The 13,938-nt window shown below is 35.8% G+C and overlaps 1 protein-coding gene across 3 annotated transcripts in view; it reads right to left on the reverse strand.

Moving 5' to 3' along the window:
- RNF220 (ring finger protein 220) overlaps nucleotides 1-13,938 on the reverse strand; it is a 333,204-nt gene that overhangs the window by 27,551 nt on the left and 291,715 nt on the right. For all 3 annotated transcript variants that reach the window (XM_029283207.1, XM_015811346.1, XM_015811345.1), the window contains 2 exons: nucleotides 11,992-12,047; nucleotides 10,819-10,897 (listed from right to left, as the gene is read on the reverse strand). In XM_029283207.1, coding sequence (XP_029139040.1) covers nucleotides 10,819-10,897; nucleotides 11,992-12,047 — 135 coding nt within the window. The remainder of the gene's footprint in view (nucleotides 1-10,818; nucleotides 10,898-11,991; nucleotides 12,048-13,938) is intronic.

Below are 13,938 nucleotides of genomic sequence, written 5' to 3' on the forward strand. Positions count from 1 at the left end.
TTTGCTCCTGTACAGACATAGCTCAGTTTCTCAAATTTTTCGGGGGGGGGGGGGGGATTAGTATCTTCTAAGTCCTGGTTTCCCTCCCTTGTGGACTAGCTCCAGTATTTCATAGACAATCATAATTTATTTGACTGAAACATTCTTATCAGCATTGGCTTCATTTTGATATAGCCGAGCTGAGCACTGCAGAGACTGATTTTTTTTCTTCTGAGATGTCTTACTCACTCTATAAGCTCAAGACTGACAGTTGAATTTCACACTGTAAGAACCCCCCATTGATTTTTCACTTGTAAGGAATAACTCTACAAATTAAAGTTAACAGCACTGTTGAAAATTTGAAATATCTCAGAAAGGGAATAGAAAGATACTCAACTATATCCTCCTTCTGAGGGGTCCAATATGTCTGCCGGGGGAGGAGAGGCAGAACCAAATACAACCAAAGAAATTTCCACACAATTTAAAAAAAATGAAAACGGATTTTTCTGATTGAACAAAATATTCCTAAAAGGATCATAAAATGCTAAATTATTACTGCAACAGAAAATACTTTTTTAGGGGCTTGTATGGTAGCAAAATAAAAATAAAATATAAATCAAGTCCATTAAATTGAGGAAAGGTAATGCTGTTTGTTTCTAGTACACTTACACTAATTTCTTTATTTGTAACTATATGCAACTCTTACCAATTTTTATAGACGGTAGCATCTAGGCAACCTTGGCTAATCTTGAACAAACTAAATTAAGACTAGTAGTATTTGGATGGGAAACTACCATGAAACCTCAGGGCTGCAACCTAGACTGGCAAGTAAAACAAAAAGACATACTGAAAAAAGCAATGGCAATCCATTTCTATAATTGTTGCCAATAGAGGAGCTGTGGTGGCAGTGGTTAGAATCAGTATTGCAGGCTAACTCTGCCCACTGCCAGTTCAATCCTGACCAGCTCAAGGTTGACTCAGCCTTCCATCTTTCCGAGGTTGGTAAAATGAGGACCCAGATTTTGGGGGGCAATATGCTGATTCTATAAACCACTTAGAGGATTGTAAAGCACCATGAAGCGGTATACAAGTCTAAGTCTTATTGCTCTGTCCATGAGGTTATCACAAGTCAAATTCAATTCAAGGCACATTTTATGTTACCCTATCCACAGAGTTTGTAATAGTGATCTAACATGAATCTCGACACAGGTTTTCAGTTATCAGTGGAATGTACGTTAATTATGAAACCATACACAGTAATTCCTACAAAAGAGCATAGGATGTCTATGTACAGTAGTTCCTGAACTCAGACACCTATTTTTGAGGTTCAGAATTTAATCTCCAAAGAACTGATGAGCAGCAGAACATTCAAATTATCTTGCAACTTGGATTAAATGAAGTTTCACTGTCCTATTTTACTCTCTCCAGTTTCCAAAAACACTTTTTTATAAAATTGGTTGATTTTGGAGCTACCTACAATGCTTGAGTTTATACAGCACTGAAGAAATGGCTCTCTTATATACTACACATCACGTAGCAAGGCTAACAAAGACATCTGAAATATGGTTTCTAGGAAAAGAATGTGGGACAAGTAAAAATAATAGATGAAATAAGTAAACATATCAGCAATACACCTTAATATTCAATATAAAGTATGAATATTTAGTGGTTGGGAAACAAATAAAAGGGAAGGAGAAAGCAACATTAAAATGTCATTCTATGTGTTTTTAGCTATTTTTTTATTATCCTTTTTTTAGTATTTTTTATTTTTCTAAAAATCTGTTAAAAACTTACACGCAATCACACACATACAAAGTTTATCTCAGTTATCTTTAAAGGCCAGAATTAATGAGTTTATAGCAGATTTTGATTCTTAAGCTATAAACAGAATTTGCAGTAAAAGATTTAAGCTTAACTGGGATATTCTGTCTGGAAGACACACACACGCTCACACACACACTCTCTCTCTCTCTCTCTCTCTCTCTCTCTCTCTCTCTCCTCTCTCTCTCTCTCTCTCTCTCTCTCTCTCTCTCTCTCTCTCTCTCTCTCTCTCTCTCTCTCTCTCTCTCTCTCTTTGGATTTAGAGGAACCCAAATCATGTACTAGATTTCAATCGGATTAGAAGCATAAATCAGGATTCAATGAAAGTCTGTAAATTAGTTGCTATAAATGTTGCCCCAAACCAAGTCATGTATGCATACCCTGAAGATGATTAATGTAGCAAGAACTACTGAATACTTAAATGCCAGACTGAGGCTTATACTTTGCAGTCAAATATGTAACAGGCAAGAGGGATCTTCAGTTGTAAACCTCCCCATTTTTGTTGTCATTTAAAATGTATTTTAGCATGTGGCCTGGTTTTTCTATACTTTAGTATATTAATCCCCAAACACTTATTGATAATTTAAATTCTTAAGCAGTTTTGTGCTCCCACTGATGAGATTATCTTCTCTATCTTACAAAGCCTTTGTAGTAAAATTATTTTATTAAGTTATGAACTATTAGTTGATGTGACTTGGTTTCCATATATTTTATTCCAAAAATTGGGTTAAACCTTTAACACAGCAAACTCTCCCACTTTTGAGGAGTTGGTTGAAAGATTATTCTCAAAATTCTGCCCTCTCTTATGGTATATGGGTAGAACTGATTAACTTGGAGGCTTATCCATGATCTGCATGTGCTGATTCATATGACTGAAAAGGATTAGTTAGATAAGTTCATTCCCACATGGTAATTAGTTTTCTTTGCTGTCAATGAAGGTTACATTGGAATGGAAAGTGGCATGGAAATAGCCATCTTGTTTGAAGTGCAACTTCTACATTGTATTTTGTATCTCCCTTTTAACAAAGGAGGAAACAACAGAGAAAAAAAAGTGTAGGCATGAAAATGGGTTTTTCAGGGTTTCTCACTATTTATTTTTAACCTTGGAATAAATAACAAGGGGCTTCTGTTGAAATCTGAATGCTACACCTTCCTGGAAGGAAGAAATATAGTGAAAATAAAAACCCTCCATTACATTGGAATGGCTTAACATTCTAGCACAAGGATTTTCAAACTCTGTCAGGCTATGGAACCTGTTAGTTTAAAAACAGATTCCCAGAATCCATGATCATGCACAATCCAAATCTCTAGACACAGAAAATAGGCTGTGGTCAACGAACTTTTTCTTGTTGCATTTAGTTTCTCAAGGATCCCCATTGAGTTCTCAGTTTTCAAACACAGTTTGAAAAAGCCTTAATCTAGCAGATAAACCCCTGGATTGACATTAAACATTGATTCCATATTCTTAAAAGCAAGAAATGAAAACTAAACAAGTTGGGTCATCTTTCCAGATATTTTCTTACCAGATTCCTCGATGCCTTCAACAATGGCACAGAGCTCCTTTTAAGTTCTTAAAAATTCAGGGAGATATTCAGAGATGTATCTGCCTTAAAAGTAGCCTACATTGCACTGTTTAGCATAACGTTTTGTAAAATGCTTTATAAAATTTGCCACATTTCAATATCATGGGAGACATGGGTACTAGTTGGATACATTCTGTAAGCTAGCCCATTTGAGGTATCTGGTTCAAAAAGTTTTGCCCATTTTTCTCAGTTTAAAGGTTACAGACCCAAGAATTTTAGTAGTATATAGATTTTAAAAAAGGAGAAAAGTTACTTTCACTTTTGAAATCAAACCCTTTATTATTTATTATGTATCTGAATAGATGATCAGACTATGGCTCACCTTTTCGGAGTGAATTTGAGAAACTAAAAAGTTTTTTTTTTTATGTGCATCTGCAGATACACATTGACCTCACTCTTATAAAACCCTTTTCTAAACCAAACAAGCATCTTGCCCAATCAACCATGAGAAGCATGAAGAGTTATATAAAGAAGATAATTATAAAGGGATTTAATGCTTGGTGAACTCAAATTGCTAAGGCTTATGACAAAGGTAGCACACATGCTTGCTTAACTGGCCCAGCGCCTTGGCTTTGCTCTTATGTAAGCGGCACAGCTGGAGCTGCATCCCAAATGAGATTTGTTTTATGGAAAAGAAGAGTGTACCCCTTGGCTCCTGGGAATGGCAGCCAGTCCCACCTCCCTCTACTTTTGCTCCACTCCTGATTAATGATCTTGTCTGCCTGATTTATGACCCACCCTAGCAGATTAGAGTTTCCCTTTCAACCACCCTCTTTCCCCCACAACCTCAGAAGCCACGGCCACACTCCGCTGGAAATATTAGAGAATTATTAAATAAACATTCATACGTCATGTCTCTTCCCATCCTGAGCTCATCCTAGTCAACACTCGGCAGCCTGGCCCTGTTTGCTTTTCATGCTGACAACAAACAGCTGGAGTGATTCATGGAGAGGCTGGCTACAATGTTTCATGTCATATATCATGCTAGCAGGGCTCTCTGCCCCAACAGAGATAAACTGATCAAGCACAACGGGCTGGAATGAATTTATGACAACACAAAATTGAGGAAAACAAATGGGAGATGACCCAGTGGGGCACTAACCCAGACTCTTTCCTTGGCCTGCAATCTAGTTTGGTGGCAGAAAGCAAAATTGAACATTGGCACTGTGAATTAAGAGGCTAGCTTCTTAACCCCAAAAAAACCTCGATTCCAAGATGGCACTGGGCTATGTGGCAAGCATCTTTGGTAGAGGAAATTGAAGTGTGGTCATGTTTGCTGTCTGCACATAGGTGGAACAGTCTAGCTGCACAGCACTGCCAAGATTTAGGAGCCAATAATGCAGGAAAAAAATGATTAAAGAGCCATGCTACAATGGAGATAAGCACAGAAAGTGGACAGAAGTAAATATTACAATAAGCCTTCATCTATTTTTTAAATAAAAAGGCAAAAGAATTTTCCCAGGCATTAATTGTTTCCAATGGCAGAACAAGAGACTAAACCAGAAACTATGAGCTCCAACTATCAAATGAAACAGAAACAGTTCAATTTTAGAAATACTTATTTGTCGTCGTCCCCCCCCCCCCAATAATACTGGAAGAGATTAACAGAAGGGTAAGAACTTCAGAGAAAAATCACAACTCAGGCCTTGCACACTTATGGGGGGAGTATGGCAAATTGAAGACATCTTTGCAAAAGTGAAGCCAATGACTATGGCAAAGACCAAGGAACCGGCAAGTAGATCCTGGAAATTCTTCAGGTTAAGAGGAGGACAGGAGATTGTACATATGTGCTCTGGACGGCTGCTTCTCATGAGGAGATAGCAGGACAAACTGTTTTCTCTGGGTTTGAGCACTGGGACAAATGGATAAGCCACCTTGCTGGCAACTGTGGCCAAGCCTTTTAAAGGACAGTTAAGTTCCCAACCTCACTTTCTAATCATTTTCACAAGTTTCCTAACAATGATCTTAAAAAGCTATTGCAGATCTTCAGATCAAGCTTGAAAAGTCATTGGGGGAGTTTTATCTTCAACTTTGAACAAAAGGAAAATTAATTATAAGCTTAAGAACTTAAAAGAATTAATAATAATAATAATAATGATGATGATAATAATGATGATGATGATAATAATAATAATAATAATAATAATAATAATAATAATAATAATAATAATAATAATAATAATAATAATAAAGTTGGAAGGGACCTTGGAGGTCATCTAATCCAACCCCCTGCTCAGGCAGGAAATACCATTTCAGACAAATGGCTGTTTTTTTAAATAAATGGCAAATTTATTTCAAATTCAAATTTGAAATAAATGGCAAAAATCTGAACAAGAGTTTGATCTAAGAAAATTATAAATGGGTTAAGAATTCAGATAAGTTTGGAACTTATAAGTTATAATAAATTTTATTATAAGATTTTGGAATTTATAAAAAATAAAAAATAAATGACCTCATGGGAAACAGATTTATTTTGGCTATCCTGGCTATAGTAAATCATAACAAAGGAAAGTTACTTATGATTTTAGAACTTATGATTTTTAGACCCTAGAAGGGAGTAAAGATTCTAAACAGAAAGAGAAAAAAACACAAGTCTGTTCTTGATGTCACTTAAAACTTTTTACAAAATGACACAGCATGTTATAACATCAGAAATATTAAAGAGGATCTTTGAAAAATGGAGCCAGAAATAAGTAAGTACAATATCAACACTGTCAATAATGATGCCTGCTTCTATAATGTCCCAAAAATGTTAATGATGGAATAACAGATGTGAAAACTACTTTATTTTTAAAGTACCAAAAGAGAAACTACAAATAACAGACCAAGAGAATGATTTGGAAAAGGATATACAAAAGAAACTAGCTAAAGTTTAAAAATTAAAATGGAAATACAAATAATAAACAAAGAGAATGACCTGGAACAATGTACATATCCTTTAAATGACATAGTGAAAGTTTAATAGTAAAATAACTTAAAATCAAAATGTTTCCATCAAACAGAGAGATAGTCTTGACTGAATCAAAAGCATGATATTATAGAGTAGAATGGAAGTTTTACATAGAAATTACTGAAATTTCTTATTGGATTTATAAAAGAAACTTGTCAAAGCCATGAAAAAAAGCTCCAAAGAAGTGTGAAAATAAAGAAACATTGAAGAGAATTAAAATTCTATAATAATATTTGGCTGAATTAAAGATTAAGGCAAAAGAAGGAATATAAATTTGGTCTATTTCATCAAGATTAAAATAAGATTTTTTTTGTAAAGTTGTGGTAACCCTTTATGGGCTTTTTCCTAATATCAGGATTTAAAAGTTTATGATTTAAAGATTTGCTTATAAATAAGGGATGGGATGAAGATATCTCTTTTTGTAACTTTAGGGGTGTGTGAAAAATTACTAAATTTGTTTGTACTTGTGATGAAGATTGGAAGTCACTTATTTACATATTTTTTCTTTATTACATTATTTTCTTTTTCCCTATGCATTTTCTTTTTTCTATTCTTTCTCCACATTTAGTTTTAGTTCTTACTATTATAATCATACATTATTATTATTATTATTATTATTATTATTAATCGCATTTATACCCCGCCCTTCTCCTAGTGGACTCAGGGCGGCTTACAGCCAGTTTAAAACAGAATAACAATACAATATACAAATTTAAAATGTGATTAAAATAAAATATTAATAAAATTATATATTTTAAAAAATCCTGATACGCTTTGTCTAAACTGTCTAATTCTACACACTATTTTCTAGTAGTATTCAATTTTAATCAATTTCTTTTAAAAAGAAATCTAAAAGTAATAGATTTAAAAGTGAAGGAATAATTTATGCAATACAAATTAAAAGAATCCCTTTTTAAAAATCATTCCTCACAGAGTAGCAGAGTTTTTGCAGAATAGCAAATGAATTGGGCCAATGACAGTTATTATATCAAATTCAAGCAGCAACTGAGGAAGTTGGATTGAAATGGAAGCTAGTTAAACAAAAAGCAGATCCAAGATGATCCTCAAGGGAACAACCAGCAAATTCATCTCTTACTGAGGCAAGATGTTTGACATGCCAGGGATTTAGCTCCAAGAAGCCCACAGCACATATTCCATTAACTTTCAACCCAAGTACATTAGCTCTGCACCAGAGGAAGGGCAGTTTACTGTATTGTATTAGCTAATTAAAAAGATACTCTCCATACCAAGACTTTGTTTTGGAAAGAGGAAAGAAAATGAATGTCATTCTTATAAAAGTAGGATCAATAAAGAGAATCACTGCTAACTCCATTAACCATTGTTCTAAGTGGGCAGCCCAGCTGACACAAGTGATAAACCATGTGCTTCTAAACACTTTTTAAAATGCTAATCAGACATTATATGGAGCTTAACACAATAATCAATAATGTCCAGATTTAAAAGCAAAAATTAAAGTTATGAACAGAAGGAAGTGTTCCCACAGAGAACCCGCCACAAGCACCATCCAAAAGAAGAAAAATGAAACCAATTTAGCTCCAGATTAAGAGCGAGGAACTAGAGATGAATCAATTTAGCTAGCTGGACTGGGTCACCATATATCATGGCTTGGCAGTGCAGGTGGAAGCAGCTAGACAGTAGGAATAAAAAAAAAACCACCACCTTTTTGTCAGGCCCCAAGGTCTGATACTGCTTATCAATTAAGTTAACAGAACCCACCTCTTCACACACAGCATTCTAACTGTTTAACTATCACAGCAGCAACAATTTATCACACATAAATTCTGGATAAAGTAGGATAAAACGGCTAGAATCTTTGCTTCTAACTACTGTTTTCTGCTCCCAATGGAGTTAAGAGCCTCTAACTAATGGCAGCAACCTATTTCCAGAAAGGATATCTTATGAAAGAACTGCTGTCAAGAGCAAGAAATGGTAATTGGCTTTTACTTTTTCTGAAAGGTTACGGAGGTTGACTGTCCAAGTTTAATTTTGGTCTTTGAAAGCCAAAGGTTTCTGAAGGTTCCATGATATATCAGGATTTGTCACAAAGAAGCACCAAGTCTATATTTCACAGGACAAAATTATTGTATGCATCACTTAGAAAAGTTTAGACTCCTCCGGGCAGCTCTGAATGAAACATTTAGATAATGTGATCAAAGTGATGCTACCAATTCATCATTTGGACAAGTGTTTTTCAATTTTAAAGGCTAAGATTTGAGAAGACTGACAACTATGGAGACTTCTTAACCAATGAAACTGACAGGCTGCTGGACAAGACTAAAACTAAATTCCTTTGCATCCACCAGAGGTCCATAAACTGACCATACACCACCTACCTCAAATGCTGGTCTGTGACCCCTAAACCCCATTTACTCCTAAAAAGCAGAAACAGTGCATGCTGCCCCAGATCTGAATGTCCCTCAGCTAACGTGAACCCAAATTGTGGAGGTAAGTAACAACTCATTTTAACTTCCTGCTCTTCCTTGCAGTGAAGAGCACAGAGAGAAACACATACTAAGTTGGCACAGCTGAAAAGCTGCATTGTGACAGTAATTCATTAGAATTATCTTTCTTTCTCCCTTTAATACTTAAAGGCAAATATTTAAATTGTGAAAGAACAAAAATTCCCTCTGCTCTCCCCAGCTGTTTACAGAAACTACTACCAAGAATTTAAGTATAAGACATCACCTAAACCAAAATCCTGCAAAGCTCATTAGGTAAGATCTGGCTCTATCAAGTGTTAACAATTTCTCTACCAAGACAAGGAAGCACAAGGCAAAATATGTGTCTTTGTGTTATCTCCTGCTCCAAAGTGCTATTGCTCCAGCTGTTTTAAATGTGGACTATTCTTCTTGTCTTCTGATAAAGTAGCAGCTTTTAGTAAAATTTGCAGTAAGATACACCACCGTATTCTAGCACTTTAGCTACAATTACCTATTTTTTCCACTATCTTTTTTCCTGAACTCCATGCCATCTCTTAAATTCATGTTGTTTTTATTTCCCCTCCATTTTTCTTTCTACTTTAGCCTTCCTTCAACTGTTGTTTTTGTGATTTCTTGTCTTCTAACTTTTAATCCTTACTCTGTAGCTAGTCAGTCCATCAGAGAATGGTTACAGCTTCTGTTATTTGGAATTATTTCTAGAATTGAAACAGCTACAATGAATCAATTGGAGGTATATTTTCGCCCTTTCTGCTTGCAATATTTCAGATGTAAATTTAAAAAAACCCCTATATTTTGAGTGAGAGAATTAGAATGCTTTTATTAGAATAAAAATCAATTTTGTAGGTAGGAATGATAGAAAACAATGGGAGAGTAATTTATTTTATAGAGGAAATTACTGAATATATTAACATCCACTAACCCCTCTGATTTTGGAGTGTGGCCCTTACATACCACTCAAAGTTCAGTACAATACTCAAACCGCAGAAGACTATATATATACTTGCCCAACATAAAAGACAGTATTACCAGCTTGCTGCAGAATGTTGTGTTCCTGCAGAGGCATTCCAATATGCTTTTCCATGATTAAAATGTGCATATATACCAGATTACCCTACGGTAATCTTCTCAATTCTTAGAACTACCCAAATAACGCATATCATCACTGCAAACAATGTATTAGTGCACGATACAGCCTCAGAAGACTTTACACACATTTGCCATATTTTTCTTCTTTCAGAGGAATGTTTTTAAAAATGAGTTATCTGTGTGAACCTGGTCACATTTTACATAGTATGCACAGCTAAAAAGACTTCTTGCACCTGTATTATTCTATGTCACTTAATGAGCAATTTAAGTATTTTAAGTATTTCTCTGCTGAAGATTTCAATGCAATCTACATTCTACCCAGAACTCACAAGAAATAAAGCTTAAATATCACTGTGTGTGGCCCTGCCTGACTGCAAGAAGATGGGACAGCATTGTGCATTGCTATGAACCCCTCTTTTGGTTTGTCACCACTCTTTGTAGAGCAAAATGATCTGTCTCATGTTACTCATTCCCAGTGGAAATGAAGGTTAAGATAATCTAATTCTATTCTGGAGAAAGGGCATAACGAGTAAGTCTTTTGAAAAATAACACATCCCAGGGGGAAAGAAAAGGGCAGCGTTTTGATACTATAGAGAATTTAACACAAGGATAAGATTTGCTATCATCCCTCTAAAGCCTCAGAAACTACACCGAGGATCTAGAAATGAAACATAAAATCATCTTTTAGAGCCAATATACCAAAATGGATTTTTATCTTTCTACAGATATGGAATTCCTATAAAGGCTAAAAAAACAAAAGGATACGAAAGAAAACCTTTGATTTTCAGCTATGAGAGTGCCAGCTTTAAAAGCTGTGTGGTTTTACTTGGAAAAAAAATATCTATGCCTGAGTTTTGGATAGTGATAAGCTGCAAGGCATCTTCTGTAATGTTGCACCTGTTACCATCAAATATATACACACACAATTCATACTTACTTCTCTATGTCACTGTTCTTGCAAGTCTTTTGCGCAAGCTCTTGTTTACTACCTTCCCCATTACTTGTTGATGGCATTTCTATGAAGAGGAGGAAGAACTCAATCAATGAAGAAAGTTTATTCAAATACATATCAAACCACAGTATGTGTAAAAGCTCTTTCTAAAAATTTAAATACCTTGTTAAAAAAAAAAGCAAGAATGCTAATCACACAATAATGAAGCTGAGTGCTCATTTTAAATATCCTCAAAAAATTTTCAGAATGAGACAAGCTGGTAATCTTCAGAAGCCTTGGACTACCAGCTTTTGCTATTAACCATATTGGCTGCTGTTAAAGAAAATTGAAAAATATATGGAGATCACAGGTTTAATTATTCTTATACAAATTAGAATTTAAGGATGATTATGCTGTATATGTATACCTCTGGAAAGCCAACATCAGAGAAAGAGAACTGAATTTCGACCATTACTTTCTTCATTTAGACTTCATGCACATATATTATTTTGTTCAAGTATAGGTATTCAACAAGTATAAAAATTAACATTGTTTTGGGTTCCATAGTTTACACTATTAAATAAGCATACTTCAATTCTAAAAAGATTATGTTAAAAACCTGTAACCTACTTTTCAGAAGAGCAATCGTTCCCAAGCAGCCAATAGAAATTAGAATAAGATGCATTTAAAAAGGTAAGTGAAATAAAAAGATAACCAGCCAAATTTTAAAAAATGTATTAAATAGGTGAAAACTTTGCATATTCAAAGATCTTTATCTGATGTTGACTATGCTGAAGGCAGAAAATGTACGATAAATATCCCTTCAAGCTACCTCCATGATTTTACTTAAGGTTTGGTTGTTCTAATGCATTCATCACCATGTCCATAAAATGCATGGATTAGGAACTCTGAATTATACTGTATACCAGGGCTGTCAAACTGCCGGCCTGTGGGCCAGTAGCATCATACGGAGGCCGCGCCCACCCCCAGCTCAGGCAATGCAAAAAAAGTTGATACGTCGTGACACGTCACGTGGCGAGTTTGACACCCGTGCTGTATACAAAGGAAAATTCAATCTTGTCAAAAATGTGACCTCCCAAAAATGCAGTCTAAAATATTCATCTTCAGTCTCTAAGCATCTACTAGGCCAATAAGCAGTCTGCTACATCTTATACTCACCATCACTTGCCCATTTAGAGAATTCTGTTGTTATTCGGGTACTAGGAGTGCCACCACTGAAAGAAGCAAGATAGCAGTGAAATATTTGTTACAGGACCAAAAAAAAAAAAAAAAAAAAGACCTCAACCATACATATCTAGGATTTATCATGATTTAGGATTTTAGAATTGGCAAGTGCTTTACATTCTAATTATTACAAGTTGACAAAATAGTTATTTCCATTTAACAATTTAAATGTTTACGGCTGTGTTGCAGTTCCTTAGCAGAACTGGAACTTGACTACTGTCAGTTTGATCTTCTGTAGATACTGAAACATGAATTTTCATCTCTTAATATAGTTTAGACCAGGGGTGTCAAACTGCCGGCCCATGGGCCGGACGCATCACGCAGAAGCCGCACCCACTCCATTGCTGGCAATGACAAAACAGTCCCGATACATTGCGCTATGTCACGTGACATTGCAAGTTTGACTTGTCTGGTTTATTTTCTTAACTAATTAACTAATATTAATACTTTACTTGTGTGTGTGTATCAGGGAATTTCCCAATTTTGGAAGAAACAAAAAGTGCTCCATTCCATTCCATTCCTATTAGTTCAAATTAATTCCATTCTTATTATGCCCCTTAGATCTACCTTAGATTAACATATCATATTAACTGTAATTTGTGAAGCTACAGATAGTTTTTGACTTACGATTGTTTAATGATAGTTCAAAGATACAGTGGTCTCAGAAAAAGTGACTTATGACTTATTCTCAAAGTTATGACTATCTCACCATCAGTCACTAGATCACAATTTGGGCACTTTGCAAATGGCTCATATTTATGTTGGTTGCAGCACCTTGGGGTCACTTGATCTTGATTTGTGACCTCCCCAACCAGTTTCTGACAAGCAAAGTCAATTGGGGAAGCTGGACTTGCTTAATGATTGCATGATTTGTTTAATGACCATGGTAAAAATGATCATAAAATCATGACTTGCTTTATGATCGCACCAACTTACAATAGAAAGTTTGGTCCCAACTGTGGTCATAAGCTGAGTTGTTGTAAATGTTGTTAAGTTGTAAACCTTTAAACCCCCCCCCACCGAGAATAATATAAGAGAACAGAGGGATTTTCCTTAAGATCAATGATGATTACTGAGTAGACTTGCTCACTTATATAGATTAAGGTAACTGACAAAGTAGTTTCATACACTTTGATAGCAGTATCTCTATGCTTTATAAAAAAGGAAACAAATGAAATAGAATGTTAAGTAAAATATTTGTAATGTAACATATTTGAATCCAGGGGTGTCAAACTGCTAGCCCGTGGGCCGGGTGCGTCACGTGGAAGCCACACCTACCCCAGCTCTGGCAAGTGCAGGTAACACCTACGCACCAACATCAGCTCATTTCATATTGGGAGCAATTTGAGGCACTATATTTTATCTAAGTAATTTGATATCACAAATCTCTTCCCTCCCACTTTTTTATAATACTAATAAAAAAAATTATGAAGTGCTGCTTTGAAAAGTTCCAAAGTCATGTTAAGCTTTAATAGTATGCAGTTTTTTTTTAATGATTCCTGAAAGTGAAACTTTTATCTCAATGAATTACTACTCCACCCTCATTGCGTCATCAGATAACCGCCCGGCCTCCCTCTTCAGGGTGACCCGCTCCCTCCTTCAATTGAGGGGGGGCGGGGACCCCCTGGCGGGGAAGGCTGAGGAATTTGCACAATATCTGTATGACAAAGTCGCTTGGATCTGAGAGGGTTTGGACTCCGACTGGGTGGCCCCGGGGGAGGAGGCGAGGGCAGGTCTTGAGACTGTTGTATGGGAGGAGTTTGACTCTGTGGCTCCCGAGGACGTGGACAGGATCCTGGGGAGACTGAATGCAACCACATGTTTATTGGATCCGTGTCCCTCCTGGTTGGTACTGGCGGCTCGGGAGGGAACACGAGCCTG

The sequence above is a fragment of the Protobothrops mucrosquamatus genome, unplaced genomic scaffold (genome assembly GCF_001527695.2).
Source record: "Protobothrops mucrosquamatus isolate PMUCROS unplaced genomic scaffold, P.Mucros_1.0 scaffold39, whole genome shotgun sequence".
Taxonomy (NCBI): Eukaryota; Metazoa; Chordata; class Lepidosauria; order Squamata; family Viperidae; genus Protobothrops; species Protobothrops mucrosquamatus.